Raw genomic sequence first — 21,951 nt, 5'->3', positions numbered from 1 at the left:
GTGGTTAGATTCATTTGTGGTGTAAGGGCCACATTTTGTGGATTGGTGTGTGCTGTTGTGTTCAGCCTGAAACTACGTTCAGTAGATTAAAATGAAGAAGTGGTTAGGAGGGTTGGCCGCAGGTGGCAATAAACCCAAGAAAACCACTGCTCCTCCCTGTGAATTAGCAGAATGGGGGCAGGAGTCATGGAATACCTTATGGAATAAATGGGAAACATGTACAAAGATTCCCTCTGAATACTGGGGACAGCAGACCCCTATGGAGGTATTGCAATATTGGGAACAGCTTACACAAATCCCTACTACTAAATCAAGCATTTGTTTGGAACATGCTGGACATATGGGGGGTGCGCTGCTTGCTGCATGTAAGTTAACTGTAGAAAACTTGCAAAAGGAATTAGAAAAGAACAACAAACTGCAGGAGCAGCTGAATGCTGTAAGAGCCACTCAACTGGTACAATGCCAGGCTTTACTTGACCTTCAAACTAAAAAGAACAGGGTAGAAGATAAATGTGTTACTTTAGCTGAAAAATATGTTGGAAGAACTATTCAGTGCAGGCAAAGGAAAATAGAACAAAGTGATTGGGGGCCACGGGTGCGTGCTGTAGTCACTTCCCCTGATTGGAACCCAGAGAAGTGGGATGGTAATATATGGAGTAGTAGTGATGACTCTGATGAGGATGATTCTATAGAAAATTCAGGGAAGCCATCAAGAACAGATGAGTTGACACAGGAAGTAAGGGCAGCTCCTGTTGTACGGCGGAAGGCAGTGGTGGATAGTCAGGGTAAACAAGTGAGACAGGATGAGATTGTTGATTTCTCCCCAGAAGACATTAACAATCTTTTATCTAAATATTCTCAGCAACCTGGGGAACGAGCACAAATGTGGATGGTTCGATTAACGGAGCACAGGGCTGACTCTGTGATAGCAGACAATGTTGATGACATGAAGTTTTTAGGGTTAACTAATGATGCATATGTACAAAATGGTCTTCGGCGTTTAAAACAAACACCAGGAGTTAGTAAAACTTTAGTTTCAGTCACTGATGAAGGTCTTAGTGACCGTTTTACTAATGATGGATCATGGCAGGATGAAAATTCATCCTGGGTAACTCTTCATCAAGCAATCAGGAAAGGGGAAGCGATGAAATTTGCTATTGAATTGCAGAGCCCCGAACTTTACATGCAACAGCCTTTAACCTCAGTCATGCGAAACAAATTATTAGAAGGCTGTCCTTTACCCTGGAAACCATATATTATTCCGCTGTTGGTGTCTAACCCAGGGGTGCCCACAGAAGAGACTGTAGAGAGGTTGCAGCAACTCGGTGACCTTCCAGGTCTCTCACACACAGACAAAGCAGCCAATCATGGGAATAAACGAGACAATAATGAAAACCGGAGAGGAGGGAAAAGAGAAAAAGGGGAATGAACTAAGTTATTTCCAGATTTACTTAAAAAAGGAGTTCCAAAAAAAGATATTGTTGGGCAGTCAACAGAAGCCTTACGGAGGTTAGCCTGACAGCACCAAATTAGAAGAGCAACAAAACAAGAACAGATATATCTCTGGGTTGAGATGCAGAAGACAGTCGATTGGTTCCTTAACACAGATCCAGTACTTTCAGGGTTTGAGGCAGCAAAGGCTAATGCTCCTCCGGACGAGGGGAACCATAAACTTGAATAGGGATGTGGCCAAGCCCTAGTGCAGTCCCCCAATGCTTGCTGTGTTCGTAAGGATCAACGATCTTTTACCACTTGTACAATACATTGGTCCACTAAGAACAAGCAAACTGTGCTAGCATTAGTTAATATTATGGCAGAGATCACTATTATTCATGGCAATCCTGACAAACATAAGGGGGACCCAGCACCTGTATGGGGCCTTGGAGAACAGGCAGTTCAGGGGTGTATGCTTGAAATAACACTACAAATAGCAGACAATCCACCAAAACCTTACAGAGTAATGGTAGTAAAAATATTTGAATATATAATAGGGATTGATCTTATTAGAGGAATGGACTTATGGATTGACAACACCCTGTGGTCATTTGGGTCCACGCAGTGGCGCATACAAGCCATGCAAGTAGGAAAGATACAGGAAGAGGCAAACATTCCTATTTGTACGCAAATTGCCAACCTTAAACAGTATAAGATTCCAGGTGGAGACGAGGAAATTCAAACAACAGTCCAAGAACTACTTGAGGCACAAGTAGTGAGGTACACTCATTCCCCATTTAACTCCCACATATGGCCCGTGAAAAAATCAGATGGGTCATGGCAAATGATCGTAGATTATAGGGGTGTTAATAAAGCTACTCCACCAATTACAGCTGCTGTACCTACTGTTACAGATTTAGTTCATGAAATCCAAAACCACCCAGGTGATTGGTATGCAGTAACAGATGTAGCTAAAGTCTTTTTTACCATTCCCATACCACAGGCAGCACAGGATCAATTTGCCTTTACCTGGAAGGGTATTCAATATAAATTCACAAGGCTCCCGCAAGGGTATAAACACAGTCCAACCTATTGTCACCAGGCTATACATCAAACCCTGAAGCAGCTTCCAAATCTGAACCCCTCAGTCCAGACAGTACAGTATGTAGACGACATAATAATCCATGGCAATACAGAGCAAGAGCCAGGTGATGCTCTCGAGAAAGTAGTAGACATACTGAAAAAAGATGGGTGGGCTGTCAACCCTAAAAAGATACAGGGGCCAGTTATGAGTGTAAAATATCTAGGGATAACTGGCATGCTGGGAAACAAGAAGTACCAGAGCAGACAAGGCAGGTCATAAAGGAATGGCCAACACCCACAACTAAATGAGAAATGTAGCGATTTCTAGGAGCTGTTGGGTTTTGACTGTCGTACCTGCCAGGGTTAGTCATTTTATTAAAACCATTGCACACAGTGACAAGGAAAAAAGCTGTGTTTGAATGGGGCAGTGAGCAACAGGTAGCGTTTGAGGGAGCCAAAAATCTGATACAAGAGCACATGGAACTACACCCCATTTAGGCAGGACCCATTGAATTACAGGTGTCAGTAGAACAAGATGTTGCTCTACGGAGTTTATGGTAACTACAAGATGGGCAATGCAGGCCACTTGAATTTTTGTCCCAACGATTTCGGGGAGCAGAGGAAAAGCACACTCCCTTTGAAAAACAGTTAGTAGCTGTGTATTGGGGACTGCTAGACACAGAGGATTGGACAGCAGGACACGAGGTAATAGGACTCTATCTCCAGTTGTATCCTGAGCTCTAGGACCTACAGCAACCAATAAAATCGGTAGTGCACAAGGACAGACAGTAGTAAAAATGAGGTGGTACATTCAGGAGCATGCAAAAGCTGGGGCTTGTTGCCATGGAGTTTTTGACTTTTTAATTTTTATAGGCTTTAGAAGTAGTTATGTAGTGAATGTAGATTTTAAAGTAGCTGTATTATCCCTCACCCTTTAGCACAGTAGTTTATACATCTTCCCAACACTGCTCCCCTTCCCACATCAATTCCGTTAATTCCGTTAGTTTGTTTAGACTTCCCTCAAGACTTCCCTTAGGCCTTCATGCTGTTTAAGACCATCTGCACCCTGGCCTGGACAACAAGATACCGCACAGGCACAGCGACCTTCAAACCCAGAACTTTGGAGGAGCTCCAAGGACTGGACGTGCTGTGACGAGGAGGAGGATGAGGAAGAGGGGGTCCCAGAGGCCCCTGCCTCAATTACTGGAGGGGTGTGCCAGAGGGGCAGAAGGGGGCAGAACCAGGGGGCGGACAGACCTGGATTGGATGGGTTAACACCTTAAATTGTGGAACCCCCTGAACATGGTGCACGCAACGGATGTATTCCTGGAGCCTGGTGGCTCATTAAAGCTTTCTGCTTTCTTATCTTATCTTATACCCTAATTTGGCCTGGAGTTTCTTTTTCAGTAGTGTCTTTAGGCAACAGTCTGGCTCACCAAACGGTGGAAATTGGAATCCAGCACTCTAGAACACCTGGATCTCCTGATTGGGAAATTTCATCCTGCAGGAAATTCTTCTTTGGCTGGCATATTTTGAAGAATTCCCTGCAGTGATCTTGGTGAGATAAAGAAAGCAGTCACTTTGGGTAATTTTGCTAGCAATTATAAAGGGGAGTTTTTCCCGGAAATTGGGAATATGGTGGGACTGGGAAGGGAACTTAGACTTGGGCCCAGAAGTTGCAAGAAGTCAGTGTTTTCCCAGTCTGTGGGTGAAAGGATTTTGCCGGGAAGGGCAGTTGGACTGTCCTTAAGGCTTCAGTAAAGGCAGGGCAGAGAGAAGCTCAGGAGTTTTGTGTTTCATGCTGGCCAGGTACAGCCATGAGGGGAGGGACGCCTCCCTGTGTGGTAAAATAGGTTGTTCTTATGTGAAGCTGTTGGTGGCGCTCTGGGAAAGAGCTTTGTACAGTGTTCCTGAGGCTGTGAATTCTTATCCCAGTGCTGTTAAGTTTTTCCTTGCCTGTTTGTCATAATGGGCTGCATACAATCTAGAGAGGAAGAAATCCGTAAGGGGTCTCCTCTGGCTTCGGTTTTGTGACACTGGAGGCATTTGGCTGGCCCTAACACATCTTTAAAAAGGCAGAAGTTATGTAAGCTGTCTATACATATATGGCCTTTGTATGGCAGACTCAGAGAAGAGGTTTAGCCGAAGTTCGGCTCTTTTGAAATAAATACAGTGTTGCAGTGGGAGCCCGCGGCTGCAGGGGGCTTCCAGTCCCATGCGGCCGGAAGCCTCGGCTGCCGGGGGCTCTCCCGCGCCGCGTGCGCTCCGTGGTTGAGCCCTCAGGTACGGCCATGGCAGAAGAAAGGAAAGAGAAGGGGAGCCTTGCCGGCAGGTACTGCACCCCATGAAAGAGGAGAGGGAAGCTTCGGAGCACACAGAGGTTTGCTGTTCAAGGTTTGGGGGGTGTAGGGGAGGTGGAGGGGGGATGGGGAGGATTAGGGTAGGGTGTTGAGCGTGCCGAGGGGCAGGAGGGAGAGCAGGACAATCCTGTGTGAAATGTCGCAGGTGAGCAGTGTGCCTGAAGATATGTGGAAACACAGTGGAGGAAGGATAAGGTCAGGGTGGACAGTGGGTTCTTTTAAAATAATGGGGGTCCTGGCCAGGCTGGGGCCATGAAAGGCACCCCTGCCTTGGATGGGTACTGGGGTCAGAATGATTGCCTTCTTTGTCTTTCTGTGTTGGTTTTTTTTTGTTTGGTTTGGTTTGTTTTTTTTTTTGTTGTTGTTCACCTGTGGCTACTGCCCAGGCTCAGCATGTTCTGGATATAGTTGCTTTGCTCTGTTACATCCTGAAATGGTGGACAGAACAAAGGGTTGTTCCTGGGTATCTCCCTCAGATTTGTTTATAGATAGGTGATAATAAAGTAGGAAATGAAAGACTTGCCCAAATCATTCTAACAGGAACGTAGTCTGTGTACCCCTTTGTGGTTGCGAGCTATATGGTATATGCCTCTGGTAGGGTCACCCATGCCAGACAGGTCAAATACGTAGGACCAGATTTAATACATTCTTGGGCAGGATGAGCTCGTTAGCCTTCTGGCAGTCATCCTAGGAGAAGGTCAACTCTGATCCCAAACCTGGGCAGATGGAGCTCGCTTAGCCCTGTAAGGCCATCCATCTAAGAGAAGGTCACTCTAATCAAACCTATGTCCTGGGGACCTCACTGCCACCGTCCAAGCTTGCTCGGCCCTGGCAGATGAACCTCAGGATTAAAGGGTGGGTTCAGTTCCCCGCATACTGCATCTCACCTAAAAAATCCACTGCGCAGGCTTGAAGGCTTTACCCACATGCAAAAAGTCCTATAGTGACGGGCGAGGGTTGAAACGGCAGGTGAAAGGTGCACTGGCAGCCGCAGACCCAACCCTGCATGCAGGCGGTTCAGGATATTGGTCATTTGAGACTGACTGGAGATGACAGTCTCTTGGGGCAGCACCCTGAACGACCAAGCAGCCTTTTCAAGGACAGCACTGCTTGCTCCACTCAGAGAGGGGCCTAGAAAAGGTGGCCTAAACAAAGCTCATCTCCACTTTCACCCGGTTGGTTAACCACAGACCACATTCTTCCAATGTGGTTGCACAAAGATCAAAAGACAAAGGCATGCACCTGCCTCCAAAGGTGTACCTAAATTAACTCTAGCATGTTGGAACATCAGAACCATGCTCGATTCTGTGGATAGTGGATGTCCTGAGCGACGTTCCGCCCTAATTGCCCATGAACTGGCTCATCTCAGCATCGACATTGCTGCTCTCAGTGAAGTTCGCCTTCATGAAGAAGGCAGCCTCAGAGAACATGGTGCCGGTTACACACTCTTTTGGTCAGGTAAGCCCAGAACCGAAAAACATCTCTCAGGTGTCGGCTTCATGATCAAAAACTCCATTCTTCCCAAACTCGAAAATCTGCCGACAGGTCACTCTGACTGCATTATCTCCCTACGCCTTCCACTCCACAACAAACAACACCTTGTCGTCTTTAGTATATACGCCCCAACCCTCCAAGCTGACCCTGCTGAAAAAGATAAATTTTACGCTGACCTGCGCTGCCTTACCCAAAAGGTGCCTGCAAATGATAAAATCATTATCCTTGGTGATTTCAACGCCAGAGTAGGTAAAAATTTTGAAGTCTGGAAAGGAATATTAGGCAAGCATGGTGTTGGAAACTGCAAAGATAATGGTCGACTTCTGCTAGAATTCTGTGCAGAGCAACAGCTCACCATCACTAATACTATCTTTCAGCAGAAAGATAGTCTGAAGACAACCTGGATGCACCCCAGATCTAAGCATTGGCACCTCATCGATTATGTCCTGGTGCGACAGAGAGATGTCCGCGATGTCCACCACACCCGCGTGATGCCCAGCGCAGAATGCCAAACAGACCATCGGCTTGTGCGCTGTAAACTCAACTTCAATCTTAAATTCAAACCTAAAAGCGGCAATATCTCAAGAAGACTCCAAGTTAACAATCTCCAATCAGCCACAGTAAGAGACAGATTCCAGGCAAACCTTCAAACTAGGCTTGAAAACCATTCCACAGATTCTGCAGATTCCTCTCCTGAAACAATTTGGCACCATATTAAAAACAGCATCCTGCAATCCTCCGAAGAATCCTTAGGGTTCTCCCTCAAGAAGAACAAGGACTGGTTTGACGAAACAATCAAGAAATCCAGGACTTGTTGAGGAAGAAGAGAACCGCCCACCAAGCACACCTTGCACTGCCATCCTGCCACACAAGAAAAGCAGCCTTTCGTCTCACATGCAGCAAGCTCCAACAGAAACCCCGTGACATCCAGAACAAATGGTGGATCGATCTAGCTGAAAAAACTCAATTATGCACAGATACAGGTGATCACAAAGGTTTCTCTGAGGCCTTGAAAACAGCATACAGGCCTACATACCAGGTACAAAGCCCTCTACTCAGCGCTGATGGTCAAACGCTTCTAACAGATAAAACCTTCATTCTGAATCGATGGTCTGAACATTTTCAGACTCTTTTCAGTACTAGCCGTGTAGTTCAAGACTCAGCAATTCAGTCCATCACACAACAACCAGTAAAATATGAACTGGATACTGCCCCCACTTTAGGAGAAACCCTCAAGGCCATGCAGCAGGTGAAAATCGGCAAGGCATCTGGGGTTGATGGAATTCCACCCGAAGTCTGGAAATATGGGGGCCTTGCACTCCATACCAAATTTCACGAGTCTGTGGTGCGCTGTTGGGAGCTCGGTGAACTACCATCAGACCTTCGTGATGCAGTCATCATCACTTTGTACAAGAAGAAAGGTATTAAATCAGACTGCTCAAACTACCGTGGTATTACTCTACTCTCCATTGCTGGTAAAATCCTGGCAAGAATACTCTTGAACAGACTAATACCCACTATAGCAGAAGGAATCCTACCTGAAAGTCAGTGTGGCTTCAGAGCCAACAGAAGTACCACAGACATGGTGTTTGTTCTCAGACAATTGCAAGAGAAGTGTAGGGAACAGAACAAAGGTCTCTAACCTTTGTTGACCTCACCAAGGCTTTTGATACTGTGAGCAGAAAAGGTCTGTGGCAGATTTTGTAATGTTTAGGTTGTCCCCCCAAGTTCCTTAAAATGATCACCTCACTCCATGAGGATCAGCACGGCCAAGTCAGATATGGCAGCACACTTTCTGAGCCCTTTTTAATTAAGAATGGTGTGAAACAAGGCTGCGTTCTCGCTCCTACCCTATTCACCGTCTTCTTTAGCATGATGCTCCAAAGGGCCACAGCAGACCTCGATGATCAGGACGGTATCTACATTCGATACCGTACTGATGGAAGCCTATTCAATCTAAGGCGACTGAAGGCCCACACCAAGACCTTAAACCATCTTGTCCGGGAGCTGCTTTATGCTGATGACGCTGCCCTTGTTGCTCACACAGAAGCAGCCCTGCAGCGTTTAACATCCTGCTTTGCAGATGCTGCTGAGCTCTTTGGGCTGGAAGTCAGCTTAAAGAAGACAGAGGTCCTCCATCAACCTGCACCTCAGGAAGTCCCCCATCATCCCCACATCACCATTGGCCAATCAGAGCTCAAATCAGTCCAGCAGTTTAATTACCTCGGTAGCCTCATCTCCTCGGATGGTAAGATCGACGGAGAGATAGACAACAGGTCAGCAAAGGCATACAGTGCTTTTGGAAAACTCCACAACAGTGCTTTTGGAAAACTCCACAAAAGAGTATGGCGTAATAAACACTTGAAGAAAAGTACCAAGATCAGTGTTTACAGAGCCATAGTGTTGTCTACTCTCTTGTATGGTTCTGAATCATACAAGGTGGTCATCTACCGCCACCACCTGCATCTCCTAGAACGCTTCCATCAACGCTGCCTCCGAACAATCCTAAACATCTACTGGTCAGATTATGTGACCAATACATCTGTTCTAGAGCAAGCAGCAGTCACAAGTACTGAGGCCATGTTACTGAGAACACAGCTGCGATGGGCAGGGCACGTCTCCAGGATGAAGGACCACCGCCTTCCTAAGATCTTGCTCTATGGTGAACTTGCCACTGGCTGCCGCATGAGAGGAGCCCCAAAGAAAAGATACAAGGACTCCCTGAAACAACATCTCAGCCTCGGCCATATTGATCATCATAACTGGTCTACTCTGGCCTCCAATCGGGAGGCCTGGAGACACACCATCTATAACGCAGCTGTCTCCTTTGAGAACGCACACAGGATCACCCTTGAGGAGAAAAGGCAACGCAGAAAGAACCGTGTCTTACAGAATATACCATCTAAGGAGTCTTTCTGCTGTGCCTTTTGCAATCGGATATGTCTGTCACGTATTGGCCTCATGAGCCACCAGCGCGCCTGCAACAAATGTGGATAGAGCCTTCCCAGATCTTCGTTCGCGAAGTCTAGCCATGACAGTGTTGCAGCTTATTTCGATCCTTCCTAAAGAGGAGCAATGGAACGAATTACTGTATGCCGAACTGTTTTTGGCTTTCTGCCAAATTTATATTACAAGCCCCAGAGATGAGAATTTAAATCTTCTAGCAGGCCCGATTTGCGAGGGGGTAGTCCGGGAGCCGTTCTGGCCCCGGGCGCAGGCACATTGGGTGCAGGTCCCGTCTGAGCAGCGGCCCCTCCTGCGGCTGACACTGGAGCAGTGGCGGTGGGGGCTGGGGCCACCCCTGGAGCAGGTCCTGCCGGTGCTGCGGGACAGACTGTACCGGCGATGCCTGCTGCGGTCGCGGTGGGGGCCCCGAGGGCTGCTGCCGAAGCTGTCCTGGGACCGGCCAGGCTACTGATGGACTGAGAGAACCACGCTTTGTCCCCCCACCTGTCAAGGCTGCCAGCAGGGTGGGACAGTGTGTTAGGTGATACAGCCGTTTTCTACACATGTACACGATGTCATCATCATCATGGCCGGGCTTCGCGAACGAAGATTTGGGAAGGGCTTTACCCACGTTTGTTACAAGCAAGCTGGGGGCTAAAAAGGCCAATACGAGACAGGCACGTCCAGTTGCAAAAGCCACACGTAAATTTAAGAAAACCCACATGATTCATTTCAAAGTAAAATAATCGGAGCAGTCGCTCTCCCTCCCAGGCAACCAGGGGCCGTTGGAGTGGGCGCGGTCGCACCGGGACAGGCAGGGCTCGTCCGGGCTGTTCCAACTGGAGCGGGGGGGGTGACCGTTCCCCCCGCACCTGTGGTTTTGGCCCCTGCCACCGCCGCGCCGGCGGGTGCAGGCGCGGTTGCTACGGCAACGGGAGCTGCCCCATGCGCAGGCGCTGTCGCGGCTCTGGAGCCGGCGGGAGCGGGGCAGTTGCTAGCTGGGGGGCGGTACCCCCCCGGGGGTGTGGGATCCATTCTGGATGAAGCCGCTCCGGGGACAGTGCCGACTGTCGGCGCGGTTACTACGGCAACGGGGGCTGCTGCCAGCACAGGCGTAATTGCCGGCGCGGACGAGTCTGTCCCTGCAGGGGCCGACGCGGCCCAGGGAAGGGGGCTGTAGGGGAGGTGCCGGCCCCTGGGGCCGGCGCAGTCCCCATGGCGATGGGAGGAGGAGCAGGGGCGGTGCCTGAAGCCGGGGTCCCTGTCCCAATCGACACGGGACCCCCCAGCTCCGCCATTATGGGCGGAGCCGGAGCTGCCCCCTTCCCCCTAGCACCCCGCTGTCCTTTATGGTCCGTACCGTCCCATCGGGTACGTGGGCGGCACGGTCATTCCGACTGCCTCCCTTTGGTATGCCCCTAGGGCTTCCCATTCTGAAGGGGGGGGGGGTGGGGGTGGGGCAGCGTCCAGGGGTGTTCCCAGCTTTTGCCCCATACCCTCAAGAACTAGGCATGCCAAGGAAAAGTAAATAATTCTCGGGGCAGGGTCTTCCTTACTATGACCCCTCAAGCGTGAAATGCGAAACTCGAGACAGTGATCTCACTGACACAGACACGGAGGTTTCTGGTGAGGAGTCAGGCAGTAACTCAGAAGAGGGGAAACATCAAGTAGCAGAACCAAGAGCAGCAAACTGGTCAAAGATGTATAAGGGAAAGCAAGACAAGACTGACTCCCCCAAAAAACAGTAACTGCCAGGAATGCTACAGACACAATGTCCACCACAAAAGCTGTGGATGCAATTGCCAACATGATAAGGCAAATGATAGGTGTTCTTTCTGTAGAAAGAAAGGATACTGGAGAAGGAGTTGTCCAGATTTGAAGAGAAGGGGATCGGAGGATTCTTCCCCAGCAGAACCTCTGGTTGTAGCTAAGCTGGGGGAATAGAAAAAACTATCTGTTGACCGCTGTATTCTAAGCCTGTTTCAGGCTCACAGCCTGTGAATGTCTCTGCCCTAATTCAGCTAAGGAGGCTGTGGGAAAAAAACAAAAGGGGGGGTACTGTTTTGTTCTGAGTGTGAACTAACAATGTGTTAGAAGTTGACTGTTTACAGAAGGTCCATTGCAGCTGACAGACCTGAAAGCTGTACCACAAAAACCCAGGGTGGGAGTAAAATGGGTGAAAATAACTTTCGTGCAGAAGTGAATGAATGCTTTAACAACTGCAAGTGAGATACACCAAGACAAGGAATTTTGGACTGCAATAAGAATTCCTGAAATGGGTCAGGAGTAAGTAAACAAGAAAGATCTATATAGAAAAGCTTCTGACACGGTTAAGAACTATTGAAAGGTCAGCCTGTGACTTCCAAAGGTGGTACATATACAAGAATCAAAACAGTGCCATGACTATTGTATTTGTTTTGTTATCTTCTGTCCTATGCTACTTTTAGGCTTCTCTTACTGTTAGTTTAATTGCAGAAGAACTGAAAGCTTACATTGTTTTTGCTACAATGATTGTTTTAAAGTTTGTAATGTTTATATTTGCATATATCTTGTCCCAGCAGTTTAACAGCAGTTTGTAAACACTGTTTGAAACATCTGTGTTTCCGTGGCTGCTGCAGCTTGTGAAAGAATTCCTCCTGGAGGGATGGTTTGATGGAAAGTCCACACAGGATTTTCATGTAATTGTGAGATCAGATTTATACACCTGATGCCTCTAAAATGCTTTCTCACCCAGTGTCATCTAGGAGCAAGTGAACGCTGCGTTTCACAGAAGAGAAGTCCTGTGTTAGGGGGGAAAGAGGGGTAAGAAGGCGGCTGCAGCACTGCAACGGCACTGGTTCTGTGGACTCCCCCATGGGGACTCTGAGACCTGATTGGCATCTTGCCTGCAATCTTTGAGACAAACTGGTAACGTGGTTGTTGGGACAATTTGTTTAGATTGCTTAAATGATTTGCTTAGAATCACTTCCTAGCTTTATTATAATATAGCTGTTTTCTTAGTATTCACATACACATGAGGATGCTTTTATCCATGGAGGCAAGAAGTACCTGCACTACCACTCCATGAATTAAGGATGATCGACTGCAGTCTGGGGCAGACTGTGGCAGGATGGCCTGTCCCCTGATAAGGCCTGGAATCTGTCCAGAGAGTGCAAACTCCCTGTGATGAGCTACTGGCACTGCCAGGGTGCTGTTTGGTGTTACATCCAGACGCAGCCTGCTTCTGGTAAGCTCCTGACTGGCCTATTAGATCTGTGACTGGCAGTCAAATCACTTTATGTGATAAAAGCACAAGTTCCTCTCACACAGTCAAGATGAAGGAATTCCAAGATTTGGGGTTCCTGTGAGATTGTCATCAGACAGAAAGTCACACTCCATCGACTTACAAAACACAAATAAACAGGGTTTGTCAAGAAACATCTATGATGTGGGTTCAGGCCTTGCATATAGCCATATTAAAGATCCACATACAATCCAAGGCAGAAAACAACATGCTCCCTATTTGCATAAAGGAAGGTTAATTTGCAAGATTGTTTAATAGTTTAAGCTCTGCTTTGCAGGAACTGCAGTGATTCATCATGTCATCTAGGCCTATGGGACTGGACACTCCTGTTCATCTGTTCCAGCCCAGAAACTGAGCCTATGTAAACAATGAGACCGAAACTCCCACAAGCCAAACAAAAGAACTGTTCCAAGTTCAGCAGACCATCTCCATCATGGTCAGAGTTGTTGGCAAAAACCCTGGATTTGCCACCCAGAAAGAAGAAAGCCTCTGTTCCTGAAACAAGTGAAGCAACAGAGACTGTTACAAGGACTGTTAAAATGATGTTTAAACTTTTTCTGTGTGTATTGTCTAATATCACCAGTAAGTATGAATTGAGTTTAGCACCAAAATTTACATTTGGCTTTAGTAAAATGCACCCAATATTCTTCATGAATGTGAGTGCTGAATTTGCACTATGGATTTGGCTGAAATTTGGCAACAAGTTTAAATTATATACATTGGGTAATTCCTGAAGATGTCTCATTAGGTTTACAGAGATATCTTCTACAGACTTACTTCATGGTTACCAAACTGGACCTGGATAAAACAGCTATTCATGTTAGTTGTATATAGTGCTAGATCTGCATAATAGCTTGTTGTATGGTTAGTGTTGTAAATATTAGTCATCTTACTAGTATGATGTTAAGTATAAGTGGTAGAGGCTAGACAAGATCTTTGAGTCTTGTCCAGTCTTTAAAGGGGGGACTTGTTGCCATGGAGTTTTTGACTTTTTAATTTTTATAGGCTTTAGAAGTAGTTATGTAGTGAATGTAGATTTTAAAGTAGCTGTATTATCCCTCACCCTTTAGCACAGTAGTTTATACACCTTCCCAACACTGCTCCCCTTCCCACATCAATTCCGTTAATTCCGTTAGCTTGTTTAGACTTCCCTCAAGGTAGGCCTTCATGCTGTTTAAGACCATCTGCACCCTGGCCTGGACAACAAGATACCGCACAGGCACAGCGACCTTCAAACCCAGAACTTTGGAGGAGCTCCAAGGACTGGACGTGCTGTGACGAGGAGGAGGATGAGGAAGAGGGGGTCCCAGAGGCCCCTGCCTCAATTACTGGAGGGGTGTGCCAGAGGGGCAGAAGGGGGCAGAACCAGGGGGCGGACAGACCTGGATTGGATGGGTTAACACCTTAAATTGTGGAACCCCCTGAACGGATGTGTTCCTGGAGCCTAGTGGCTCATTAAAGCTTTCTGCTTTCTTATCTTATACTCTAATTTGGCCTGGAGTCTCTTTTTCAGCCGTCTCTTTAGGCAACAGCTCGAAACTTACACACACTACATGAGCAAGTAAGCAGTAGTGTCAAGGATGCCAGTCTTCAAGAGAAAGAAAACCAGCTTATGCAAAACATACAGCTAGGGCGGTGGGGAGTGCCATATGAAAGCTTGTCAGATGAGCAGAAACACAATGCCTGGTTTACAGACGGTGGTAGTGCCCATCAGGGGAAATGGACTGCAGCTGCTATCAATCCCATGACAGGTACACGCCCGGTCACTAAAGGAGAGATGGGTAGTAGCCAACTGGCTGAGTTAGTTGCAGTATGGCAAGCCCTGGAGGCAACATCTCTAAATACTATATGTTACTTGTACACTGATTCATGGGCAGTAGCTCAGGGGCTAGTTCATTGGTTATCCATTTGGGAGAAAGCCCAGTGGAAAATTGGAAGCAAAACAGTTTGAGGACAACAATGGTGGGAAAAAATATATACCTTATTGCAAGGCCAGGATGTGTGGGTATATCATATGGATGCTCATATCACTAACACCACTCCCACACATATTTGTAATCAATTAGCAGACAAACTTACTACACAAGTAAGGGCCCATAAACAGTAGTGAAGAAACAGCATTAGCAATGTGGGCTCATGAAAAGGCAGGGCATGGAGGATGAGATGCCACCATTTAGTGGGGAAAACAGAGAGGAGTACATTTGTCTACTACCATTGTGTCTGACGTGATACAGAAATGCTCAGTTTGTCAGATAATCAAACAGCAAGCACTAAAAGTAGTTCCCCTAGGGTCCCTGAAGAAAGGGTCGAGTAGTGCAGAGAGATAGCAGTTTGACTTTATTGGGCCATTACCTGAGCACTGAAGGCAGCAATATGTGTGTACTGCAGTAGATACATACTCTGGAGTTTTTGTAGCTGTTCCCAGCTGGTATGCAAATGTGTTTACCACTGTTAGAATGTTAGATACCATTGAAACCTATTATGGGACTCCACTAGAAATACAGATAATGTGTCACACTTTAAAAACCACATGGTACAAGAATGGGCAGATGAGCGGCAAGTGCACTGGGTGTGGTACCTGCTTTATCACTCTCAGGGGGCTGGGCTGATTGAGCATATGAATGGGTTATTCAAATAACAACTGAAACGGTTAGGAGAAGGAAAGTTCACGCAGTGGGTGGACCATATAACAGAGGCGGTATGAGTTTTGAATAACTAAGCACTAACCCCCACCACAACTCCTCTGCTTCTAATGAAAAGAGAACCTCCTACAGTATGTAAAGTAAATATTAATGCAAAAGTATCTTACCAAGCAGGTCACCAGTATGGTGTAGTAGGTGAAGCCACAGTTTTTTACACACAGTTATGGGCCACAAGAAGTCAAATGGGAGCGACCTGATTGTCAGCTAAAAGCTCCATCAGTGCCCCTTGTGAAATTACTTGCTTTAACTCCACGAGCAGTAACCAAAGGCTTAACCTTGTTAAATCCAGTACAAGATGGTACTAAACCTGTGTTGTTGGGTATCAAAAACACTGCTGACCATACTGTTATTTTACACCCTGGCCCACTCTGTTCTTTAGTATACATTGCATCTATACCTCTAACACCCCCGTAGTAGTTGGGGGTATAAGACACAGTGTGTGGTATACCCCTCCAGGACAAAGTCCTGGAAATAGGGATGGCCCTGGTTACAAAAACTGTTAATCGGCTTGTTAGTAGTCGGATGTATAATAATATGTATATTGTGTGTAATTCCCTGTGTGCTAACATATGTATGTCGAATGATAAAACACCAAGATAAATGCATTACAATCTTGAGTAGTGCGCTATCACCCTCTTGCTGCCATTGTAGCTGCTGAAATCATTGCCACTGACCAATCACATGCTGTCACTACTGCAGTACCCGGAAACCTTGAGGGGGGGGGAGGTCCCCTAACAATTTTGGGTTTTTTTTGTCTGTTTCTTTTATTGTAGATATCGGCTATGCTTTGCTTCTTTGCTGACTACTGTTTCGGGTGTCAATGTGTGGACCACCCTGGCCAATGTGATGACGACTGATGTCATGTGTGTGTCCATGGCAACTCCCACGAGTCCTTTTTGCACCTGCTTAGTTGGAGTACCTATTGATGACAACCGGTGGGGAGCTCTATATAATGAGACCGTGTTAGCAAATTGCACACACCCAGGAACTCAACAACCTCTTTGGTGGTGCCAGGCATCATAGCAAGTTACAAGAGGGAAGGATGCTATTTGGTGTACTAAGTCTACAGCATATATGCATAATTTTCCTGCTTTACCCATTCAGCCACAAGAATTGGACATTGTAGGGACATTAACTGCAACTCGATGTTTTTACTTAAACTATACGTCAGGTACCAAGGTTGACAAAGGAGAAGTTGACATTTTTCCTAGGGATATATACTGGAATGCATCAGCCTGGTGCAATGAGACCATACAAGCACAATTTATTCCTGGATCCAATGCGATTGGCCTCCCAAATGATCTGTTTCTCATTTGTGGACAAAGGGTGTGGAAAGGTATTCTGGGAAAGGTCGTAGGAGGCCCTTGTACCTTTGGACAAATAACTTTATTTCATCTACATAAAATAACTAAGAACACGCAGACGAAACACACGACAGTTTACTTTGGACTGTAATTCTGATGTAACATTTTGGAATAAGGCTGAAAGGATATCTGCTAGTATAATAGCTCAGATAGGAACTGTTCATGCTTTAGTTTCTAGGTAATGCTACCTCCATTGCTTTGAGTGCATTGCTCACAGATGTAGACTCTGTTAGTCATGCAAGTTTACAAAATAGACCTGCTATTGATTTTTTGTTGTTAGCCCAAGGACATGGCTGTCAAGATTTTGAGGGCATGTGCTGCATGAATTTAAGTGATCATTCTCAGTCTGTTCATGCTAGCATCCAAAAATTGAAAGCCCTCACCCAACAGTTACCATGTTAATGATGAATGGAACCCCTCTGGCAATTCGAAATAGGTGTGGCCCTGGTTACAAAAACTGTTAATCGGCTTGTTAGTAGTCGGATGTATAATAATATGTATATTGTGTATAATTCCCTGTGTGCTAACATATGTATGTCGAATGATAAACACCAAGATAAATGCATTACAATCTTGAGTAGTGCACTGTCACCCTCTTGCTACCATTGATCATCCGGTGGCATGTAAGGGGGGTACTTCAGAATTAGATGATCAATGGAGCATAGAGGCGTGAGAAAGTAATTACATTAGGATGTGAAACCAACCAGAGTATTGTACAATGTAACTTTATGGCACAAGTTAACTGTAAGGTCCATTGCATTCTTTTAGCAAGTCAACTAGATGTCCCCTGTTATCAGAGCTGAGTTCCTCCTTGGCTTAGCTCCCTACTGCAAGATGGATACAAATATCCTTGAAACACAGTGCTAGAGGTCGTACATAGGGGCGAGAAAGATGATGGTGAGAGGAAGATTACGTGGGCAGGGGTCGTTTGCCCCTTGCCCTACAGCAGGGCATGCACAGGCTGTTGCCATTAGGTAATGAACAGGTGGTGTTTGGCTGCCACTCAAGCATCCCCTTGTACTACGTACTGGCCCTACGTAGTACAATGTAGAGCTGATAAAAACAGGGTGTCGGGACTGCTGAGTCGAGCAATACTCATCCTTCCATCGAGACCGTGTTGCTCCCTGGGGACGCCCACTAAGCACGGGTACCAACCAGCTGCTGCAGATCCTGGTAGCCCTGGCCTGTCTGTGTGGGTAAGCACAGTTTCTTGATAGGAAACAACAGAGAAAACAAGTGTTTTTCTATTCTTTTTGGAATCCCTTTAATTCCCTTTTTACTAGTTAATACTGTATTAAAAGCTGTCCGTAGTATTGTTTTATTATCCTTTTTTAGTGTCCCTTTAATTCCCTTTTTACTAGTTAATACTGTAATGAAAGCTGTTCATAGTATTGTATGAATAAAGTAGTTATTTTATATTCTTTTTTAGCTTTTGCTTCTCTTTGATAGTTCTTTTATTCTCACTGCAATATGTCTGTTGTACTTGTCTTTATTCCAGGCATGTATCCCAATGGACTAATACAAGAGTGTCCTAGTTAGGACAACTGAGACCAGTTCATCACTGGATGGGTGTAACCCAAAACTGTGTATTCTATAGCCTTCCGTGCCATTTCCCAGAAACGGTTATCAATGAACCATTTACACCATCTGCACACAGAGCCTGACTCTTCAGGCTATAATCTAGGTGCTAAGAGGCCTGCCAGATAGGAGTTGCTCTTGTCCTCACACCCATTAAGGAGCCCCCCACCCTGAGGGAGGTACTGAGCATTCCTGATTGAACTGGAAGATATATAATCTTGGAGCCTTGGGACCTTTTTAACCACTCGTGGGATCCAGAGGAAGACTGCAGGCCATCGCTCTCAACCAGACTGCAACCACCACTCTTGACTGGACTGCAACCACCACTTTTCAACCAGACTGCAATCATCACTCTTGACCAGACTGCAACAGCACTCTCACCAACAGGTTTTCCCCCTCCTTTTCCTTTGGACTTAGGGGGCTCGAAAAACACCACTCTGTTCATGCCCCAGTGTGCTGGGTTATATATTTGGGTTTTGTGGGTTAAAACCAATTGTTTGTCTGTATAATCGTACTTACTGTATTATTTTATTAAATTGTTATTCTGACTTATAATCTCTCTTTTGAGTTGAGTTCATTTCCTCTGCTGATTTACCTTTAAACCAGCACAAAGAGTCAGAAGGAAATGCACAGCCTGAACCAGGCATAGATGACCAGGGAAGAGTACAAGGATATGGTGCAGCTGCGTAGGGATGGGATCAGGAAAGCTAAGGCTTGGAATGGGACTTGGTGAGGGAAGCAAAGAGTTATCAGAATGGATATTATAGGTCAGAAAAGAAAGGCCAAGGAGAGTGTACCCTCCTGACAAATGAGAAGGGAATGTTGGTGACAATGGATATGGAGAAGGCTGAGGAACTCACAAGTTCTTCACCTCAGCCTTCACTGGCAGCCTGGCTTCCCACATCTCTCATGTTCCTGAACCTATAGTTGGAGGTTGGGGAAGTGAAGTCTCTCCCACTGTAACCAAAAAGCAGGGTCTAGAGTTCTCAGCACAAGATGTGGATCTGTCAGAACAGGTCCAGAAGAGGGCCACCAAGATGACAAGAGGGCTGAAGCACCCCTCCTGTAAAGACAGGCTGAGAGTTGTGGTTATTCAACCTGGAGAAAGCTCTGGGGAGACCTCATTGCAGCCTTCCAGTACTTAGAGGGGGCTTATAAAAAAGAGGGAGAGTGACTTTTTACATGGGGTGGTAGGAGTATGACAAGGGGCAAGACTGAAACTGAAAGGAGAGTTTTAGGTTAGATGTCAGGAAAAAATTCTTAATCCAGAGGATAGTGAGGCACTGGAACAAGTTGCCCAGAAAAGCTGTGGATGCTCCATCCCTGGAAGTGTTCAAAGCCAAGCTGAATGGGGCCTTGAGCTACTTGATCTAGTTAGTGGTTGGCCATCCGTCCCACTGCAGGAGACTTGGAACTAGATGATACTTAAGGTCCCTTCCGACTCAAGCCATTCTACGATTCTACATTTACTATCTGAAGTTTTGACCTGACAATCATTGTCTTCATTTGGCATGAGCAGGCTCAGTATAACGCCTTGAAGCACCTATGATTCAGATACAACTGGACATATCAGTATGAATTTGCAGACTAAGGCCATTACTTGCTCACATTTTATTAGCTGCCTTCTTTTGGAAATAGAAAACCACAGTGCAGAAGTCCATTTTAAGAAAAGAGAAATGACTGGAAAAGGACAGCTTGGACCCAGACAAAGGGAAAGTAACACAATACACACAGGTAGTATTAACAGAAGCAGAGACACAGTGAACAGTGAGCAACAGATGCAAATCACTGAATTGAGGGCTGAGCATAACAATTTCTCAGCTTCTAAGCAGGCTGTGTCCACCAGACATGGTCACAGGGATACTGAGCTCTGTCATTTACAGTGGAGTTGACAATCCAAATGCAGCACTTCCTGCAGTGTTTGCCATAGGCTTGTGGAAAACCCTGGTTAGGCTGCCAGGTGGGGGATGGGACATGACCCACAACAGCTGATGGACAGCTACTTGGGAATACAGGAAGCAAGCTCAGATGTCTCCTGTCAGAAGGGGTTGAGATAATTTCTTAGCATTAGTCTGTAGGTCTACAATGTGGACAGTAAGCATGAAATCACATGACAGCAGACTCAGACAGATGTGTTTCAGTATGTCCTCAGAATACTCCATAACTGCAACATGAAGATTTTAAAAACAGATGTTTCAAGAGAACTGTCAAGCAGGTAACACTGGGCTTTTCAACTAAGTTCCCTCCATGAGACTTGGTCCACGGCACCACAAATCTTTTAGTTTCTTTTTTAATCTGCAACTACCAGGCTATATAATTTACCCTCTTAATGTCAAGCTTTGTTCAGACTCACCATTCCCTCCCCTGTACCATCTCCCCAATACATCTGCAAATACCTCCACATACAGCTTTGAAGTTACACAAAGCATTTCCGTGATGGTAATGTTACCTATGGCTATCAGAAAATGAGAAATGCTGTAGCAGAGAAGACATCTCCAGGTATCATCAACTGAGCTGTGGTAATACAGAAATATCCTTTATGCTCATATACCTATTGGAAATGTTAGCTGCATATTTAGTGGTTTGGTCATTTCACTCCATTAGAAAACAGCACCCGAACATGTAATGATTAGAAGTATATAATAAAAATGGATCTGTTCCTGTTTCCCCAATTTAACTTCCATATTCCGGGTTACACAACATAAAAATATTCTGCTATTATCACACTTCTATAGCTAGGGAAGTAATCAGAGAGGTCTGGAGCACTCCAAAAACAGATGGACTAAAGGATTTCAGTATTTTTCATAGTCTGCAACTCATTGCCCTTCTATATGTCTTCATAACCCCAAAACTGCTGTTATCCCCCATTTTTTCCATTTTAAATACACAAACACACCTTTACTTAGCACTACTATAGCCAGAAAATCTGCAACTAATTGGCTTATATCAGAAGAAAAATCTCGTAGCATAGTGATACACTGGATAAACTGGGGATTTCAAAGTTCACTGAAGAACATCCATATTGCAGAAAGAATCCAGTATCTTACTGCATTTTAAATCAGTATGTTTGGGTTTCAGTATAAATTGAAAAAACTCACCTCTAGCAACTCATCTGCAATCTGTAACCTGCCATCTTTTCCAGCTGCTCCATTAGGATCAATTCCCACTATAAAGACACTCATCCTGGATCGGTCTTTGTTACCAGCAAGACTAAGTCCCAGACCTGTCCTTCCTTTTTCCAGCTCAATCATGTGTAACTCCCCTGGTAGATTTCCATAGCGCTGCACGATCTTTTCTAAATGTAAAAGTGTGGGCAGCAGAGGTTGGATTTATATTAGAAAGTTTCACAAGTCACCTAGAGTCAAGATCAGTGTCCAGTGGGCAGTATCTGACAGAAAAATCACAAACTGGATGAGAAAATTTTCAGTGTAAACCACACCTTCTTTTAAGCTAAGCCTTAGGTGATTTACAATATTATTTCTAGTTTCCTGTTTTCCTTATAATTTCAGAAAACATTAAAACTTTTCTTAAAAAAAGACTTTTCACACATAAAAGCAATAATATTCTCTCCAGTAACGCCTTCAGGTAACAGAAACTATCACATCAATCATTGTCATCAGTTAATAGGAGTACAATGAAATTCTCTGAGTAGTACTACATGTGAAACAATGAATTTAGACCATGGAGAAAAACAGAGATTGTAGTAC

The 21,951-nt window shown here is 45.6% G+C and overlaps 1 protein-coding gene across 1 annotated transcript in view; it reads right to left on the bottom strand.

The window, feature by feature from the left end:
* Nucleotides 1–21,951, bottom strand: part of MPDZ (multiple PDZ domain crumbs cell polarity complex component) — a 97,383-nt gene that overhangs the window by 21,565 nt on the left and 53,867 nt on the right. Inside the window, exon 30 of the mRNA XM_039381950.1 lies at nt 21,343–21,539. Within this exon, the coding sequence (XP_039237884.1) occupies nt 21,343–21,539 (197 nt within the window). The remainder of the gene's footprint in view (nt 1–21,342; nt 21,540–21,951) is intronic.

The sequence above is a fragment of the Pipra filicauda genome, unplaced genomic scaffold (assembly GCF_003945595.2).
Source record: "Pipra filicauda isolate LSUMZ 115617 unplaced genomic scaffold, ASM394559v2 scaffold24_size8852520_pilon, whole genome shotgun sequence".
NCBI lineage: Eukaryota > Metazoa > Chordata > Aves > Passeriformes > Pipridae > Pipra > Pipra filicauda.
Note: the sequence above shows the minus strand (reverse complement) of the source record. Positions and strands in the feature narration are given on the sequence as shown.